We start from the raw sequence: 14,704 nt of genomic DNA on the forward strand, positions 1-14,704 counted from the left end.
TGGCTTCAAGCCACGAAGAGGCGCTGCTGCGTGTGTGGCCGGGGTTAATTTGTCATCAAGCAGGGCGGGTGAAATGCGTGCTGCATCCGTGACCGCACAGAAGAGAGCCATTGTGCACACGTGTTTGTACAGATGCAGCTATCCGTTATTGTATTTAAGCTTGCCAGCTGTGCATGGATATTAAGCAGTCGTCTTATGTGGGTGCGTAGGCATTTACGTCTATGGATAAGGACCGGTTCTCTTGTGAGTACAGTATGCCCAGTGTTAACGTTGCATAAATGTAACTTTTATAAGAGATGACTATGTTTTTAAGTGTTTTATTCTCATTTTCACAGCTGCGATCTTCATTCCCCGCATATTTAAATTTATTTTTTAAATCATGAGAATGCAAATGATGGCCAGATCACTGCAGGTATTGTAACATAATTTAAATGCAATACTATTTTACGTACATTTACTTTAGGCATTTTACATACTATGACAGATTTAGGTTATTGTTGGTTTTTTATATATATTTTTAAAAAGTTACTTTAAAAAAAATCCACATTACGGTATCTTGTAATGAGTGAAGATATATACAGCACCATCAATACATTTTCAAGCAAACTTTGTCCTGTTGAGTTGACTGGGTGGTTGTGGCGGTGTTGTGACTGGTGCGTGATGTAAAGTGTATTATATAACACGTTTTAGTATCTTTTTTATATACTCCATTCGATGAACTACCAAAATAAAGCTTTGTCACTTTCTAACACGTTCTCTAGATTTTTTTAAAAGTCGATTACTGCACGAAGAAAAAAAGACTTTACCTTAGGTTTTTAAAATTATATTATAAATTGGTGCAAAACAAAATATAATCCGTCCAAGGACAGGATGGACACGCAACCAATCTGACCACAAGTTGAGAATGAGTCACCAACGCATACCAAATCCTTGCATCCAGTGAGAAAATCAAAGCCAGGGTTTTTAAACACAAGGTTTTTATGAAGAGTAATTAATAAGACAATTTACAAGGACTTGAAATAAATCCAACTTTAATATCCTATTTATATAAATATTATGAATGTAATGATGGATCAATTCATATATCTTTGAAGATCACGATGCATAGCACCGAATCACGTAAGAGAATGAATGCTTTTCGATTTGAATGCCCGATCTCATAAAATCCTAGAAGCTAAGCAGCTTTGGGCCGGGATAGTATTTTGGTGGGTGACCAACCTTGCATTAAACCGGTGTTTGTAGATTTCTGCCGATGCTACAAGCAAAGCTTGCAACAACAATGCATTTACCAACCCTAACTGGTTAGCATGGTAAAATAGTCCAAATAACCCTCACGACCCACACTTTGCTAGGAAAAACATATAAAAGGCTAACGATTCGAACAATGGCAGACCACTTATAAGAAAGGCCACTCTGAAGGTTTCTTGCCTGAAAATGTTAGCTTGAGTTATACAAGTCCTGTTATAACTCAGTATTCGAGAGAGAATGAGACGGGTTCTCTTCAATGTCAACACCTTCCTGGTGAGCTCAAGAAATGTACGAACGCGAGGATGGAAATGATTTCAATGCCGGCACGAAGCATATTTTCAGAAGTTTTGGAAATCCTCCTCAAGTTCCTTGTCCAGGGCAGCCTGTAGAGAGACAACATTGGGAAAAAAAGACTGATAAAAGTCTGATTGCGATTATAATCTGATCAGTCTAAAAATAATCTGAGCTGACATGCTACAGGGAATTTATTATTGAACATTGATTTATTATTGAACATTGATTTATACTTTGTGCATTATTTCCGATTTCTCACTACAGTTGTTTTTTTTTACTCTGTTTTCTATTTGCTTCATTGATGCAAAGACAGTTTTATTTGTTTTGCTTTTTTTATTTTGGCAACCCAGGTCACTCTTGAAAATTAGGCTCATGCTGGTCTCTTGCGTTCTTACCTCGTGGTTAAACATCATGAACTTTACTTAGATCAGAAGGCACTGTACTATATGAGTGAGATGATTAAAGGAAAAATGGCTGGAAAAACATTTGTCGGTTAAATAAGTAGTGACCTACCTTTAGGGACTCGCGACCAGTGCCAATTAAATTAGATTCCCTGCAAACATTAGAAACCTACCAGTTCTCTCTTGGCTTCCTCAATTTTAATTCTTGCCAGTGACACATTCTGTAAAATGGAAAGTGAGAATACATAATCAAGAAGCATTTCAAATATATGCAAAAATAAATACATTGGATGTTTCCAAACTATAACTTTGCATGCGTTTTGTGACTCGAAGGAAAATGAAATTCACATACATTTTAACGATTCGACTTTGGACGGCTGGAATTGTATAGCCAAGACTAAAACGCAGGCACTAAACATTAATGGCAAGCAACGCTCCTATACAGCTTGCTGCCTGCTTGCTCCCTAAAAAGGGAGGAAGCCCTGATCGTCTGTCAAACTGAATGATTGTTCTGGGCATGTTTATCATAGAGGGGCTGACGATCCATATGTGGATTCACTCGACACTGCTCTATGGCACTGTGCATGCATTCAATCATAGATGTTTAAAAAAAAAAAGCCTTTAAATCACCGGGGGGAGATCCTTATAAATGTTCAGCTCCGCTTTTAGGGTAGAAACTTTCTGCTTGAGCTTGGTAAGTTCCTGCAATGGAAAATATTAAGATATTTTGAGACATGATAATTGGTTCTTTACCCTTCTATCTGGCAACAAAACTGACACCTTTTTGCAAGGAGTCATGTTTGCATAGACCGCAATACCTGCAGTCATAATACAAACAAAAGAACATAACTCTGATAATGTGCACTGTCCTTGAAGTTGATTGGTCCACACCCGAGACAGCTTTCCTTCGAGCCTAGTCTCATATGGGTTGGACCAGATGACGCCAAAAGTGCGCCTTTTGGCGTCATCTGGTCCAACCCATATGAGACTAGGCTCGAAGGAAAGCTGTCTCGGGTGTGGACCAATCAACTTCAAGGACAGTGCACATTATCAGAGTTATGTTCTTTTGTTTGTATTATGACTGCAGGTATTGCGGTCTATGCAAACATGACTCCTTGCAAAAAGGTGTCAGTTTTGTTGCCAGATAGAAGGGTAAAGAACCAATTATCATATTTTTACTGGCAAATGAGGTCCCCATAGTATTTTGAGACACTTTTACACATGTATAAAGTCAGAAAATGTGTCTATTTGGTGTTATGTCAAGTACATTTTCTCTTACATTTAAGATTCAAACACGGGTCTGTGGTGATGACTTGTAATTTCTCTTCAGCACTTTTTCACGTCTCGTCCTTTTGAGGCTGAGTCCATTATAGTTTTTGTCTACAGTGTGCAGGGCGCTGTATTCCAGGGTAAGAATTGGTGGTTCATGTTTATTTGTGAAACACCCAACCCCACCGGGCTACGAGGTTTCCAAGAGATGGCAGGAAAGTAAGTAGGCTCACCAATGCATCTGTGCGAACCTCTGTCACCTAATAATGCATGGGGTTACTTCGGGTGCTCGCAAAACGTCTTGGGACTCAGGGAGTAGATTCAACAACACACAAAGGTGCTCATTTGCATGTACAAAAGCCTTATCCAGACCACAACTCAAAATAACTGAACGTGTGACTATTTTGTAATTTAGACCACTGAGTCAAAGTGATGCGACATTTTTGCTATCCCACACGTGAGTATTTACTGGATAAATAAACAATATTACAAGAGTTTTTACCTCCCCCTTTGTGACCAGCGACTGGTGGTATAGAGATGGATCTACGCCAGATGCAGCCAGTTTTACCTGAAAGGAAATAACACACCCATAAAAAAACCACAATAACATTGCAATAGCATTGCCGCCTTAGTTGCTATCGTCATGCTAATTGTGTTTAAAGGTGTGCTTTTAAAAATACTTTTCTCCCGACAGAAAAAAAACAGACTTATGCATTTAGGGTTGCAAAGCAGGATGGATGAACGACCTGGGCAGACTTTATCTGTACTCTGTAGTCCACGCTTTTCCTCTGCAGGAAGTCGGTGAGCTGCAGATGTCTCTCTTTCTTGGCATTTTCTACTTCTGCGTCTTGCTCCACCCGTGCCAAGTCCCTGCACACCGCACCAATGAAAGGTAAAGGGTGCAGCAGCCCGACCTTTACTAACTCACGCCACTGTTGGCACAAAGGCTTCCACTATGGGGAGCTGAAGAGCCCCTCCAGAGGGTATTTGGCCACTTGTTTCATAGTGGCCAGACATCTAAACTCATAACTATTTTATTTCACCAGATAAAGCCCACTGAGCTATTAGCTATCTTTCAGAAGCGAACTGGCCACAAATGATTGCTCAAAGAAGTGGCTTATCACATTGAAATATAGCAGCCAAATACTCCAAAATGCATGTTTCTAAATGTGGAGAAAAAAACCAGAGGTCCTGGAGAAAAATCCACGCAACCACGGGGAGAACATGCAAACTCCAAATGCAAACTCCAAAAATACAGGGGTCAAGGTTGGTATTGAACCCACGACCCCCTGGATACCACCGTTGTGCCCCACAGTCAACGTGAGCACACACGCACAGTTGCACAAACAGCGGACACACAAAAAGGTGGGAGTACCAACTCTTTACCCTGCTATACGCAACATGACGAACGGCTAACTGCAGTGAGTTGACTAACTGCGGTGATTCTATTGAGGAGTACACACAAATGCAGTCCTCCAGTATAAACAAATATTCTGATTCTCAAATAATTTGGTCAATAATGTATTCAGCTGATATTTGCGCAGGGGGCTGACAATGTCAATAGTTTCTGTATAATACATTCTACTCTATCTTCTAGTGGCCACTTTGGAGAGTTGGGTGGATAATTCATAAATGCACAATGATCTACTCGACCATGTCAGTGAAGTGGGAACATTCACAAGAGATTTTACCTACACGCAGTGGCTGCGCAAACAGTCACGGGAAGACGAAAGTCAACGGCACCTCTCGGCTGGTAATGTGAGATGTGCGCCACCTACAGCTTTAGCTGCTCCTGCTGAGTAAAAGCGGCCGCTGCCTTCCTGGCCAGACGTTCCACCAGCCGCTCCTCCGCCTCCTTCTCCACCCGTACCTCCTCCGCCTCCGCCTTCAGCTCGCTTATCGCCTGCATGAAGCTATGCAGAAATCGCGACACGCACGGTTCACAGTCAACAAACACAACCAAGCTCAAGATAAATTGTGAATGTTTCACAAGAGAAAACTTGTGTGTAACTGGAATACTGTTTTGTGAATATGACATATACATATAATTATATTGAATCAGGAATTTCATACACCTACATACTGAATAATGCAATAGTAGTTACATGCCTGCAGTTAACTATCTGTTGGTGATTTATCCTGATTGCACATGACCGTGCTTGCAATACCAACGTGACCGCAAACACATCGTCAGGCAAACGATGACTTTAAGGAAGTAATAAAAACAGATGTCACATTCTACATCTTCACCCTCATTGGCTGAAATTCTAAATGTCCTTGCTGTTAGTATGGGGGTTTATATTACACGTATTACATGAGAAGAGGTGTTAAGATGTTAAAACACCAAACTGAAACCTTTTTACAAGGAATCATGTCTGCATTCACCACAATACTTGTGGTCAGAATGCAAATAAAAAACATACTCTGATAATATATGCATTGTCATTGAAACTGATTGGGCCACATCAGAGACAGCTTTCTTTGGAGCCTAGTCTCAAATGGTGTTAGACCAGAGGACGCCAAAAGGCGTTAGACCAGAAAAAAGGAGAAAACCTATTCTCATATTTTGGTACTGGCCAAGAAGGCCACATATATTTTTTAAATATGATCTGGGCCACCCTTCCCTCCGCATAGGGCATTGACTGCACCTGCTCTCTGAAGTGCTGTTCAACTCCAGGACCATGGCACTCTGGACAATGGCCTGCAGGCTGCTGGTGCCGCTAGAGGACAGGGCCGATGGCGACACACCCACCGCGTCCATCAGCAGCTGCTGCAGACACTCGGCTGGGCGAGAGCACAGAAGCACACCAAGCTGTCACTCGGTCATTGCATTGCGCGCCGTCAGATGCGTTTCTGCGGCCGTCTGGAACGCTCTTCCGTCCAATATTAGGAATCCACTGGGACTATGCGCTTTTAAATCTAGATTGAAAACTCATTTATTTAGAACATGCTTTTTTGTGTTTAGTTTGTTGTCCTTCCCACACACCTCCGATTAGCCCGGTTGGCTACGTACGGTGCGAAAGAAGTTCAACGTACAAATATACTCGTATGGAGCCAGGGGTCGACAACCTGCAACTCCGGAGCTGCATGCGGCTCTTTAAGGGCTGCTTCGTGACCGTTATTCACGTGCATTGCAGCTCTTGAAATATTGAGGTATTTATTTTGACCGAATTCGAAACAAATGGCTCGTTATTTTGGTTGCCGACCCGAGTGGGACAAAAGCACCCCCTTGCGTACCGCTACTCGTCGATTCCAACTGCACTAGAAATGTAACTGTTGATAACATAAAATATTTTGATATATTGCAGTACATGCTTTATTAATTCAGGAGTGGTCTTGTTTAAAATTCTGTTTTACTTACCTAATCTTAGAAATAATTTGTCTCACGGTATTCAACAATCAATGCCTTGATTTGTGTTTATTTGTAAATATATTTACTGTCTACGCAATGCATAATGCTGGAAGAGCACAATGGTAAATTTGTCCTTCAGTTCAATATTCACTCGCTCATTCGCATCAGTTTGATTCACGTGTATATTAGAATGTATATTAGTTTTCACAACTTCTATAATTCACAGACAAAGGCTAAGAATAAATTAACTGGTCAGCTTCAGATTTACAGTATGTTTCAATAGTTTAGGGGATGTGGTTGCGATGATCGTGCTTGATTATTCGCATCAGTTTGATAACATGCAAATATAGGGTCTTCTATCGATTTTTTCCTTTTTCATTTAATACGTACAGCAAAAGTATAGGTTTTGAAATTATTTACAATGGATCGCGTCACATTAGTTGGTGCAATAAGTGTAGGCGATGTTACAAATATCAAATTAAACTTCAAATCAACTTTACCACAGGTGTAATAATTCACTCCCTCGGTGAATTCTAACATTTGCACGTAATATCGCATACGCTATTGGAACATCGTAAATATATAATCAATCGCTACATGAACGATCCGACGCCTGTATCGTGAGATTCTAGATTTGAGGCTTTCGTGACTGCAAGGATTCATATTCTTAGGTTTTTTCGGTAAAGTCACGTAGGTGAAAAATTTAAATTAAAAAAGTAAAATAAAAATAAAATAAAAATCACGACGTTTCGGAGGCAACACAAGCTTCCGTCTTCAGGTGGAACCGTCACAGCACGCTTGCTGTATCAAGTACGTCGTCATTTTTATTCTATTTTACTTTTATTAATTTAAATTTTTTACCTACGTGACTTTACCGAAAAACCCTAAGAATATGTATCGTGAGAGTTTCAATCGACGGTGATTGACGATTCGATGGGTCGCTGCATGCCCTGCACCATGCTTAAAAGCGTAATTACAGGGCGGCAATGGCCCCTGCATCCACCGCAGAGAGGCCTACCCTCCAGTTGGTACTCCAGCGACTTCTGCTTGTAGTCGTCGAGGAGGAGAGCGTTGCAGCGATCGTGCTCACGGTGCTGCTGCATGAGGCTGTGCAGCAGCTCGACGGTGTGGACGCTGTCCTCGAACGGCGGCATGGGCTGCTCCCCCAGTACCTGGCTCAGCCATTCCCGCACCTGTGTGAAGCAGACAAGGATTTTACCTTACAGCACGGTCCTTCAGATATATTTTCTGGCAGGCCACATAATAACATTAGTACGTGCTGGTAAGCCTTGTGACATCGTGTCACACGGTGTCTCTTAGCGTCACGTGTGGACGCTATGTCACATGGTTTCCTCACATCATGTTTGTACTTGTGAGGCAGTGGTGGCTCGTTATTAGGGGCTGGTGGGGATGAGAATGCGTTTACCTAGTTAAATAAACTAAAGTTCCTATATGTAAAAAAAACTGACCAAAACAGTGTTTACCTGCTAATTATAATCTGCATACACCTGCCTCCCTCTCCCTTCCCCTACCTGCTTCTGTGCCCCTCCATTATATTTAGACACCAACTGCCACTGATCGAGACATTAATGCGTACTTAATTTCTTTAGCTCTCTCATATCTTTCTTCTCACAGATATGTATCTTGTATACAGCTCTCCATATCTATCTCTCATCTCACTAAGCCGTATCTCTTTACATCTCGGTGACCCAAATTTCTCAGCAGGCCACTCCAAGAGCCTTCACTGACCACATCAGGCCCGCGGGCTGTCAGTTAAAGAACCCTGCATTCGAGATTTTTCTGTGGGTTCTTGGTAGATTTAATTTATAACGGCAAGGTGGCATAGCCATAACACTTGTGCCTCACAGCAAAAGTCCCCAGTTTAATCTGCAACTCGAGCAGCTGTGTGGGGTTTCCACCAGGTTCGCTGGTTTCCTCCATAGCTAAAAACACATGTATAGTATTAGGCAGACATCTTAATGTTGAAAAGTTGCCTTCAAATTATTAAATTGGGATTACACATAGCAACATCACCCCATACTCCAAAAATCATCGTAGAACCCTTCTGGCAAATTAATAACCAGATGAAAACCCATAGAAACCAAAAACTCAAGTTTTCAAAGGAGATCTATATCAAGATAAAAACACACACAGCAAACCAATTGGTTGAGAATATTTTGTAGTTGAATATATCTGTATCTGACAGAGTGGTACAGTGCTGCGCATGTGGGACTCACAGACTAGAAGGTCGAGTTAACTTCCCGGTCAGGGGTTGACAAGTATTGCTTATTTAGGTTATTATGGCAAAACATAATGGGGATAAGTGAGGTCGACACCATGTCAATAATTAACTCCCAAGCATGATTATCACGTTCATTTTAGGCAAAGCTTGACGAATAAAACAACAGGGGACATTCTATTTGCCATTGAAGTTGTAAATGGTCAGGAATTGAAGCTGAACAGCCAAAGCCAGTGTAGTGTGCTTATTACCAGAATAGCAATAGCAGACAATTTTACCATTTTTGTTCTGCTCTATGACTCAGTACACTTTTTAGTCCTTAAGCCACTGGTCAAACGTGGCTAATCAATACAACCCTGGGTGGAAATACCAGCAATTATTTTTTTCGGAGAATTTATCTCTAAACCACAACTCAGACAGCTGTAATAGCAAGGTCATCCCAGATTTGTATGAGAAAAAAAGTCTTTAAAGAATAGTTTCAGCAAAAAACATGAACGGTAACATCTGTGGAATTTGTAAATACATGGTTTTTAGACTAAACACGACAGTGAATACGCTAAGCTTTCTGCCTATAATGGACTGGCTTAAATATTGCTTTGTATGGCAACAGAAAGTTTTTTGACAAATTGTCACAAGTCACATTTTGGAAAGAAAGATGTGTAGGTATCTCACGAAATGTATGACTTATGAATGTTTCATGGCTATTAAAGTGCTCGGGGCCATTTAAAGTACATTTTACACAAAACAAACAGGAAATATAAACACATTTTTTTCTCAAAAACTTTTTATTCATTGTATTACAAGGGCTTAAAATGTTTTCAAGCAACAATGAACTTAAATTCACAATGAACAACACGTATGTAAATGAGAGGTAGTTACTAGATGTATATAAGAATGTCATATTTTTGTTTATTGTACTTAAACACCGTTAGATACTTCAGTACCATGGCCAAAGATGATGTAAATACAAACTTCATCCACATTTTTCTATAATTATAACATAATTTCTGATGGCTATTATAAATAATTAGAATGATTCCTCATAATTTTATATTTTGATGTCTTTTCCATCATCAGTTGGTTATTAGAAGCAGCTCATATGCGTAGTTCTGAGAATTTGTTACCATTTGTGTGAATTTTGCAAGTCCCCTTTTGCATGTTTTTTACATGTATATAACAGAAATTCAATGTCCACTTTTCTCAAGAACCCATCACTAGCCAGCTGGGCTTAGAACTGTATCTATCTCTGCTCATACCAAACATCACATCCTGAGCAATAGAGCTCATGAACCAGGTTCATCTCTAGGTAAGTTCTGATTCACCTGCATTGAGCCAATCTTGCAGAAACGTGTCAACAGGTGGTGGTATTGATATTTTCTACTCGTGAAATTATAAATAATTACGTGGCCATGGCTGAATCATAGATTGCTCCATGATAGGCGTTTGAAGATGAATTTCTGCTCAATTCACTCCCGGTAACATTTGAACCGGTAGCTTTCAATGCAATAACTTCAGTTCTAAGTTCATAGTTTGCAAGTACAAGTTGGTCGCGTGTCAAACTATCAGGGTATACTAATACCTTCTTTGCTTTAGTGTGTACCATGCACAAAGAGTCTGCAAATTCTGCAGTAATCTTTCTACGTATATGTTTCTTTGTAGATGGTTTGACATCGTGCACACCCAATGTATTCATCCATCCTACCAACATACCAGTGAGTTCTGACAACTCCATAACACTGTTATTGACAAACATATCATTTCTGATGAAGTTATACAGATTCACAAAAGCTGTGGACTCTGCCCTTGTATAAGTATCTTCATTATCTTCACTCTCTGGCGTGGCCCTGGGCTCTTTTATTGGTTTTGTGTACGATTTGTAGCAGGATCGGTGATAATGAGCCTTTGCGGCAACAAGTTCGCAACTTAGAATAGCCAGAATTCTTGAGTCTTCTTTTATTTCTGCAGCTTTCCTAATTGTACTGTTTATCCTTAATTGACATGCTTGAGCTAATTGTTCTCTTGATTTTACACCTTTTAGATATTTATCTTCCTTTCTACAGAATATGCATTCCTTTTCAAGCACTTGCGATGCACTACTTGGAGCTGATTTTCTTTCTTCACTTAAAACATTTCCTTCTTGGCTTTTGTTCGACGCTATCTTGTCAAGGTCTCTTTTGAGGGTGAAAAGGCTTCTGCATTTCCTGTGGTAATGCACGTTTGGTATTTGTCCTTCTGTAGAATTTGCTGTAATGGCCAATATCATTGTGTTATTGCGGACCTCGCCAGCTCTCTTGAGGGTCTGCCATGACTCCATTGTTTGAGGACATATCAATTTGGTGTTATCATCGCTGCAGTGTATAATGCATTGTGGATCTTGTCTGGCTTTTTTGGCAGGAATCTCACTCTCCACGGTCAGGGATGGTGATATACTCTGCAAAGGTCAAATTGAAGATAATTGGTAATAAGGTCCATGTTAATTGGCACCGTTTCTTACATTTTTATGTTGAAATATTTCGGCATTCATTTTCAAAGCACGCAACAATCCTATGTCCATATTATTTAATTTGGCAATATTACATGACAAATATGTAATATCTTAATTTCAATTTGTCAATCACATTCGGAGATATCATATCAGTGCTGTAAATAAGTGTTGGTATTGTTCATGATCACACTTTTTGCAGTATGCAGTCTTACTCGTCTTCACTCATGTATATCAGGCTGTGTTGTACTATTCCAACCAATGGAAGCCACTGCACCGTGGATTGAAATCTCGGCATGCATAATTTAGACTACCTTGCATGACCTTGCCTGATGTAACTCAAACCATATTATTTATAGCAAACTGTGGATGGGGCAATAATAGTAAGCAAAGCATACAAGAGTAAATATTGAGATGCAATGGTTTACAATTTAAATCTGTTGTAAGGAGAAGTATAGTTTATCCAATACATATTTTGAACCATCAAAAGCCAACCAGAATTAATGCTTTAAGTTCAGTTTCAGATAGTAATAAACATGCATAAGGTACATTTTCTGAAAGCTCTATATCCAAAGACCTCTTTTGGAAAACTTTGGATAGTAAATTATTTGAACAATTATATATTTATTTATAATAAAAATATACCATGGTGTCCTTTCTATCATAAATGTATGTGTCGGCCTGAGATAAATGCTTTAAAAAAGTGAATATCCGTCGCATTTGTCACCCCAGGTGGTACCAAAACACCCACTTCACACATGGGCAACAGTATATACACAGCACCCAGTTTGAACCTTTTTTTCACCGATGCCTAGAAACGTCACGCAATCACCACACACTCCCAGCAGTAAACGACTTACAGTCATCACGAAGAGATGCGAATGCGAAAAAAACGAACTTATTAAAATGTAAACTTTTGCATAAATTAGTTTGTGTTTTGCTGTCATTATGCAATATATGACAAAGAAAATGAAATTACCTCTGTGCATTTCTGGTCCATATCACACCAAAGAATGCAGGTAATTTCTGTCCAATTAAATCTGAAAACATAAAAATAAAAACACCATTACATCACGATTCACTTGTATAACACGCGTCAAAATGACATTAACAAATGTCCACGCTCAACCTTATTTATGGGATTGAGATGACCAGGTCTCAAATTTGATTCACCGGCATGTTATTTTAGCTTCACACCATCATGACTATTAGCACTAACCATCACGCATTAGGATGTTTACCATCATTAAACAATTTTGGCCATCAGAATTGCACTACCACCATCAGCACATCACAATCCAACCAATATAACTATCTTCACCATATAAAGTACTAGCTTTACTACCCGGCTTCGCCCGGGGCTTGGATTCACCACGCCCGGCCGCCGTTGTCTCCCCAGTGGCGATGTTCACACACCACACGAGTTGCTCGTTTGAGGCTGAGTCGACCTAGGGGAGGCCCAGGAGCGGTTGAAATAATCGTCACCGGTGGTGGCCGTGAGCGGGAATCGAACTCGGGTGGCCGGGTTCGTAGCGCGGCGCGCTAACCACTACACAGATGTGACGTCACAGCTCACTTGCCGTGTAAAACATATCTGCATTATTGCGCCCCCACTCACCAAAAAACCCACAAAAGTCTATTTTTATCATTTTTTCACAGTGTACAATCTGGAAAGTACCTACATGGCAAATTTCAAGTTTGTTGCATGTCGGGAAGTACGCTAAACATTTTGAACAGACACACATAATCCCAACTTTGTCATTTATATAGATAGAAGATAGAAGATTAGCATCTTCACCACTTCCAACATTACCATCCCATCCATCATCACTTATAATAATCAGCACAAATAAGAATATTCACACGACCTCAAATGTAATAAAAATTAGTACTACATCATCATCATCACAACCACCTTTACGAACTAACCATCGCCACCAGTACCTTTGCACACAAATAATCATAAACTCACAAAAAAACTAAACAAATCCCGTCCCCAGAATATGTCCTGCCAAGTAAAAAAACATTTTCTACACATCCCATTAGCCACATGGCCTTCCGGAGTGCATAATCCAGCAGCATTGGTTCAACACAGCACAACTCCGAACCGGTTTCGACATTCAGCCCCATGTCTAAGAGAGAGAGAGAGAGTCCTTACCTATCACATCTGACAGTTCAGCAGCATTTACTTACGGGGCTTAAGCGATAAGACATCCTACGTCGAAACGGGTCCAGAGAGTTTGCTTGCTTACAATGAATTCATGCTGCCGATAAAGATGCAGAAGCCCGTGTGGTTAATGGGCATGCGTAATCATACTGTTAACAACATAATAACATAGGAGTATCTTCTTGGTTCTTTCGATAGTCACGTAGAAGGGAAATAAAATAATAATATAAAAAGAATTGTATTTTATTTTTATTATTTAAAAAATATATTTTATGTTTTATTATAAAAAAGCATAAATGTATTTAATCAATATTATTTAATTATTTCCCTTCTATGTGACTTTACCGAAAAAACCAAGAAGATGAATCCCTGCAGTCACGAAAGCTTTAAATCGAAATTCAACACAGGAGGTTTTTTTTGCGTTAAACAGGCGGAGGCAGTCTACTAATTCTATTTCAGTGCCGCCATCAGTCGCGTTCGTTCAATAGCAGCTACTGAACACAGCTCATGATAACATCCTTCTTTGCACAGCTGACGTTGACGGGAGAGCCAAACATCGATGATGATGTTGTTTACACCATTGGAACCTCATTTGCCAGTAAAAAATATTAATTGTTTTTTTACCTTTTTATCTGGCAACAAAACTGGCACCTTTTTTACAAGGAGTCATGTTTGCATAGACCACAATACCTGCAGTCATAATGCAAACAAAAAACACAACTCTGATAATGTATGCACTGAATACAGTGCATACATTATCAGAGTTGTGTTTTTTGATAATGTATGCACTGCATACATTGCATACAATATATACATTATCAGAGTTGTGTTTTTTGTTTGCATTATTACTGCAGGTATTGTGGTCTATGCAAACATGACTCCTTGTAAAAAAGGTGTCAGTTTTGTTGCCAGATAAAAGGGTAAAAAAACAATTATCGATGATGTTGTTACATCGAGTTGGTCGACGAACGAGCCAGACCAGCCGCGCCGCGTTTGTGAACTCGGGAGCATCGACAGCCGTCGTCGGTAAACAACCCACGGGTCCGTCGCAAACGTTTAAGCCCCCCTCCTGTGAATGCCCCGATGTTACAACGCGGTTGTTCTTACCGTACGATATCAGCGGGACACAAACAGCGGCGGCGTGCAGTTCCCTCTGCACCGAATCCCCGTCCCGCCAAAACGAATCGGCACGAGCGCGACGTCGCTTCCGGCAATACTACGGTGCGCGACGAGGCCTCGTTTCGTATTCGTC

The 14,704-nt window shown here is 40.2% G+C and overlaps 1 protein-coding gene across 7 annotated transcripts; it reads right to left on the reverse strand.

Annotated features, from left to right (window-relative positions):
* Positions 1-941: 941 nt before the first annotated feature.
* HAUS1 (HAUS augmin like complex subunit 1) lies at positions 942-14,655 on the reverse strand. 7 transcript variants are annotated; one of them, XM_061553687.1, is made up of 11 exons: positions 14,560-14,622; positions 13,479-13,549; positions 12,265-12,325; positions 7,583-7,757; positions 5,861-5,996; positions 4,991-5,125; positions 3,959-4,082; positions 3,715-3,780; positions 2,574-2,645; positions 2,117-2,164; positions 942-1,631 (listed from the first exon to the last, which is right to left on the reverse strand). In XM_061553687.1, exons 3-11 carry the CDS (start codon positions 12,283-12,285, stop codon positions 1,587-1,589), a joined length of 822 nt encoding a protein of 273 aa, XP_061409671.1. In that variant the 5' UTR covers positions 12,286-12,325; positions 13,479-13,549; positions 14,560-14,622; the 3' UTR covers positions 942-1,586. The 7 variants fall into 7 exon arrangements, with proteins under 7 accessions (XP_061409671.1, XP_061409670.1, XP_061409669.1 ...); XM_061553686.1 differs by lacking the exon at positions 13,479-13,549 and adding an exon at positions 12,631-12,733 and having other exon boundaries at positions 14,560-14,620; XM_061553685.1 differs by lacking the exon at positions 13,479-13,549 and having other exon boundaries at positions 953-1,631; positions 14,560-14,655.
* Between the last annotated feature and the right edge of the window lie 49 nt (positions 14,656-14,704).

The sequence above is a fragment of the Lethenteron reissneri genome, chromosome 18, assembly GCF_015708825.2.
Source record: "Lethenteron reissneri isolate LAM-NWPU_2019-01 chromosome 18, ASM1570882v1, whole genome shotgun sequence".
NCBI lineage: Eukaryota > Metazoa > Chordata > Hyperoartia > Petromyzontiformes > Petromyzontidae > Lethenteron > Lethenteron reissneri.

What these genes read in the sequence shown, in the direction of transcription:
- HAUS1 (XM_061553680.1), bottom strand. Translation starts at nt 12,285, where the DNA reads ATGGACCAGAAATGCACAGAG. An exon ending in TGGACCAGAAATGCACAGAG is followed by an intron (nt 11,235 to 12,264) that starts GTAATTTCATTT and finishes TGACCTTTGCAG; the next exon opens with AGTATATCACCATCCCTGAC.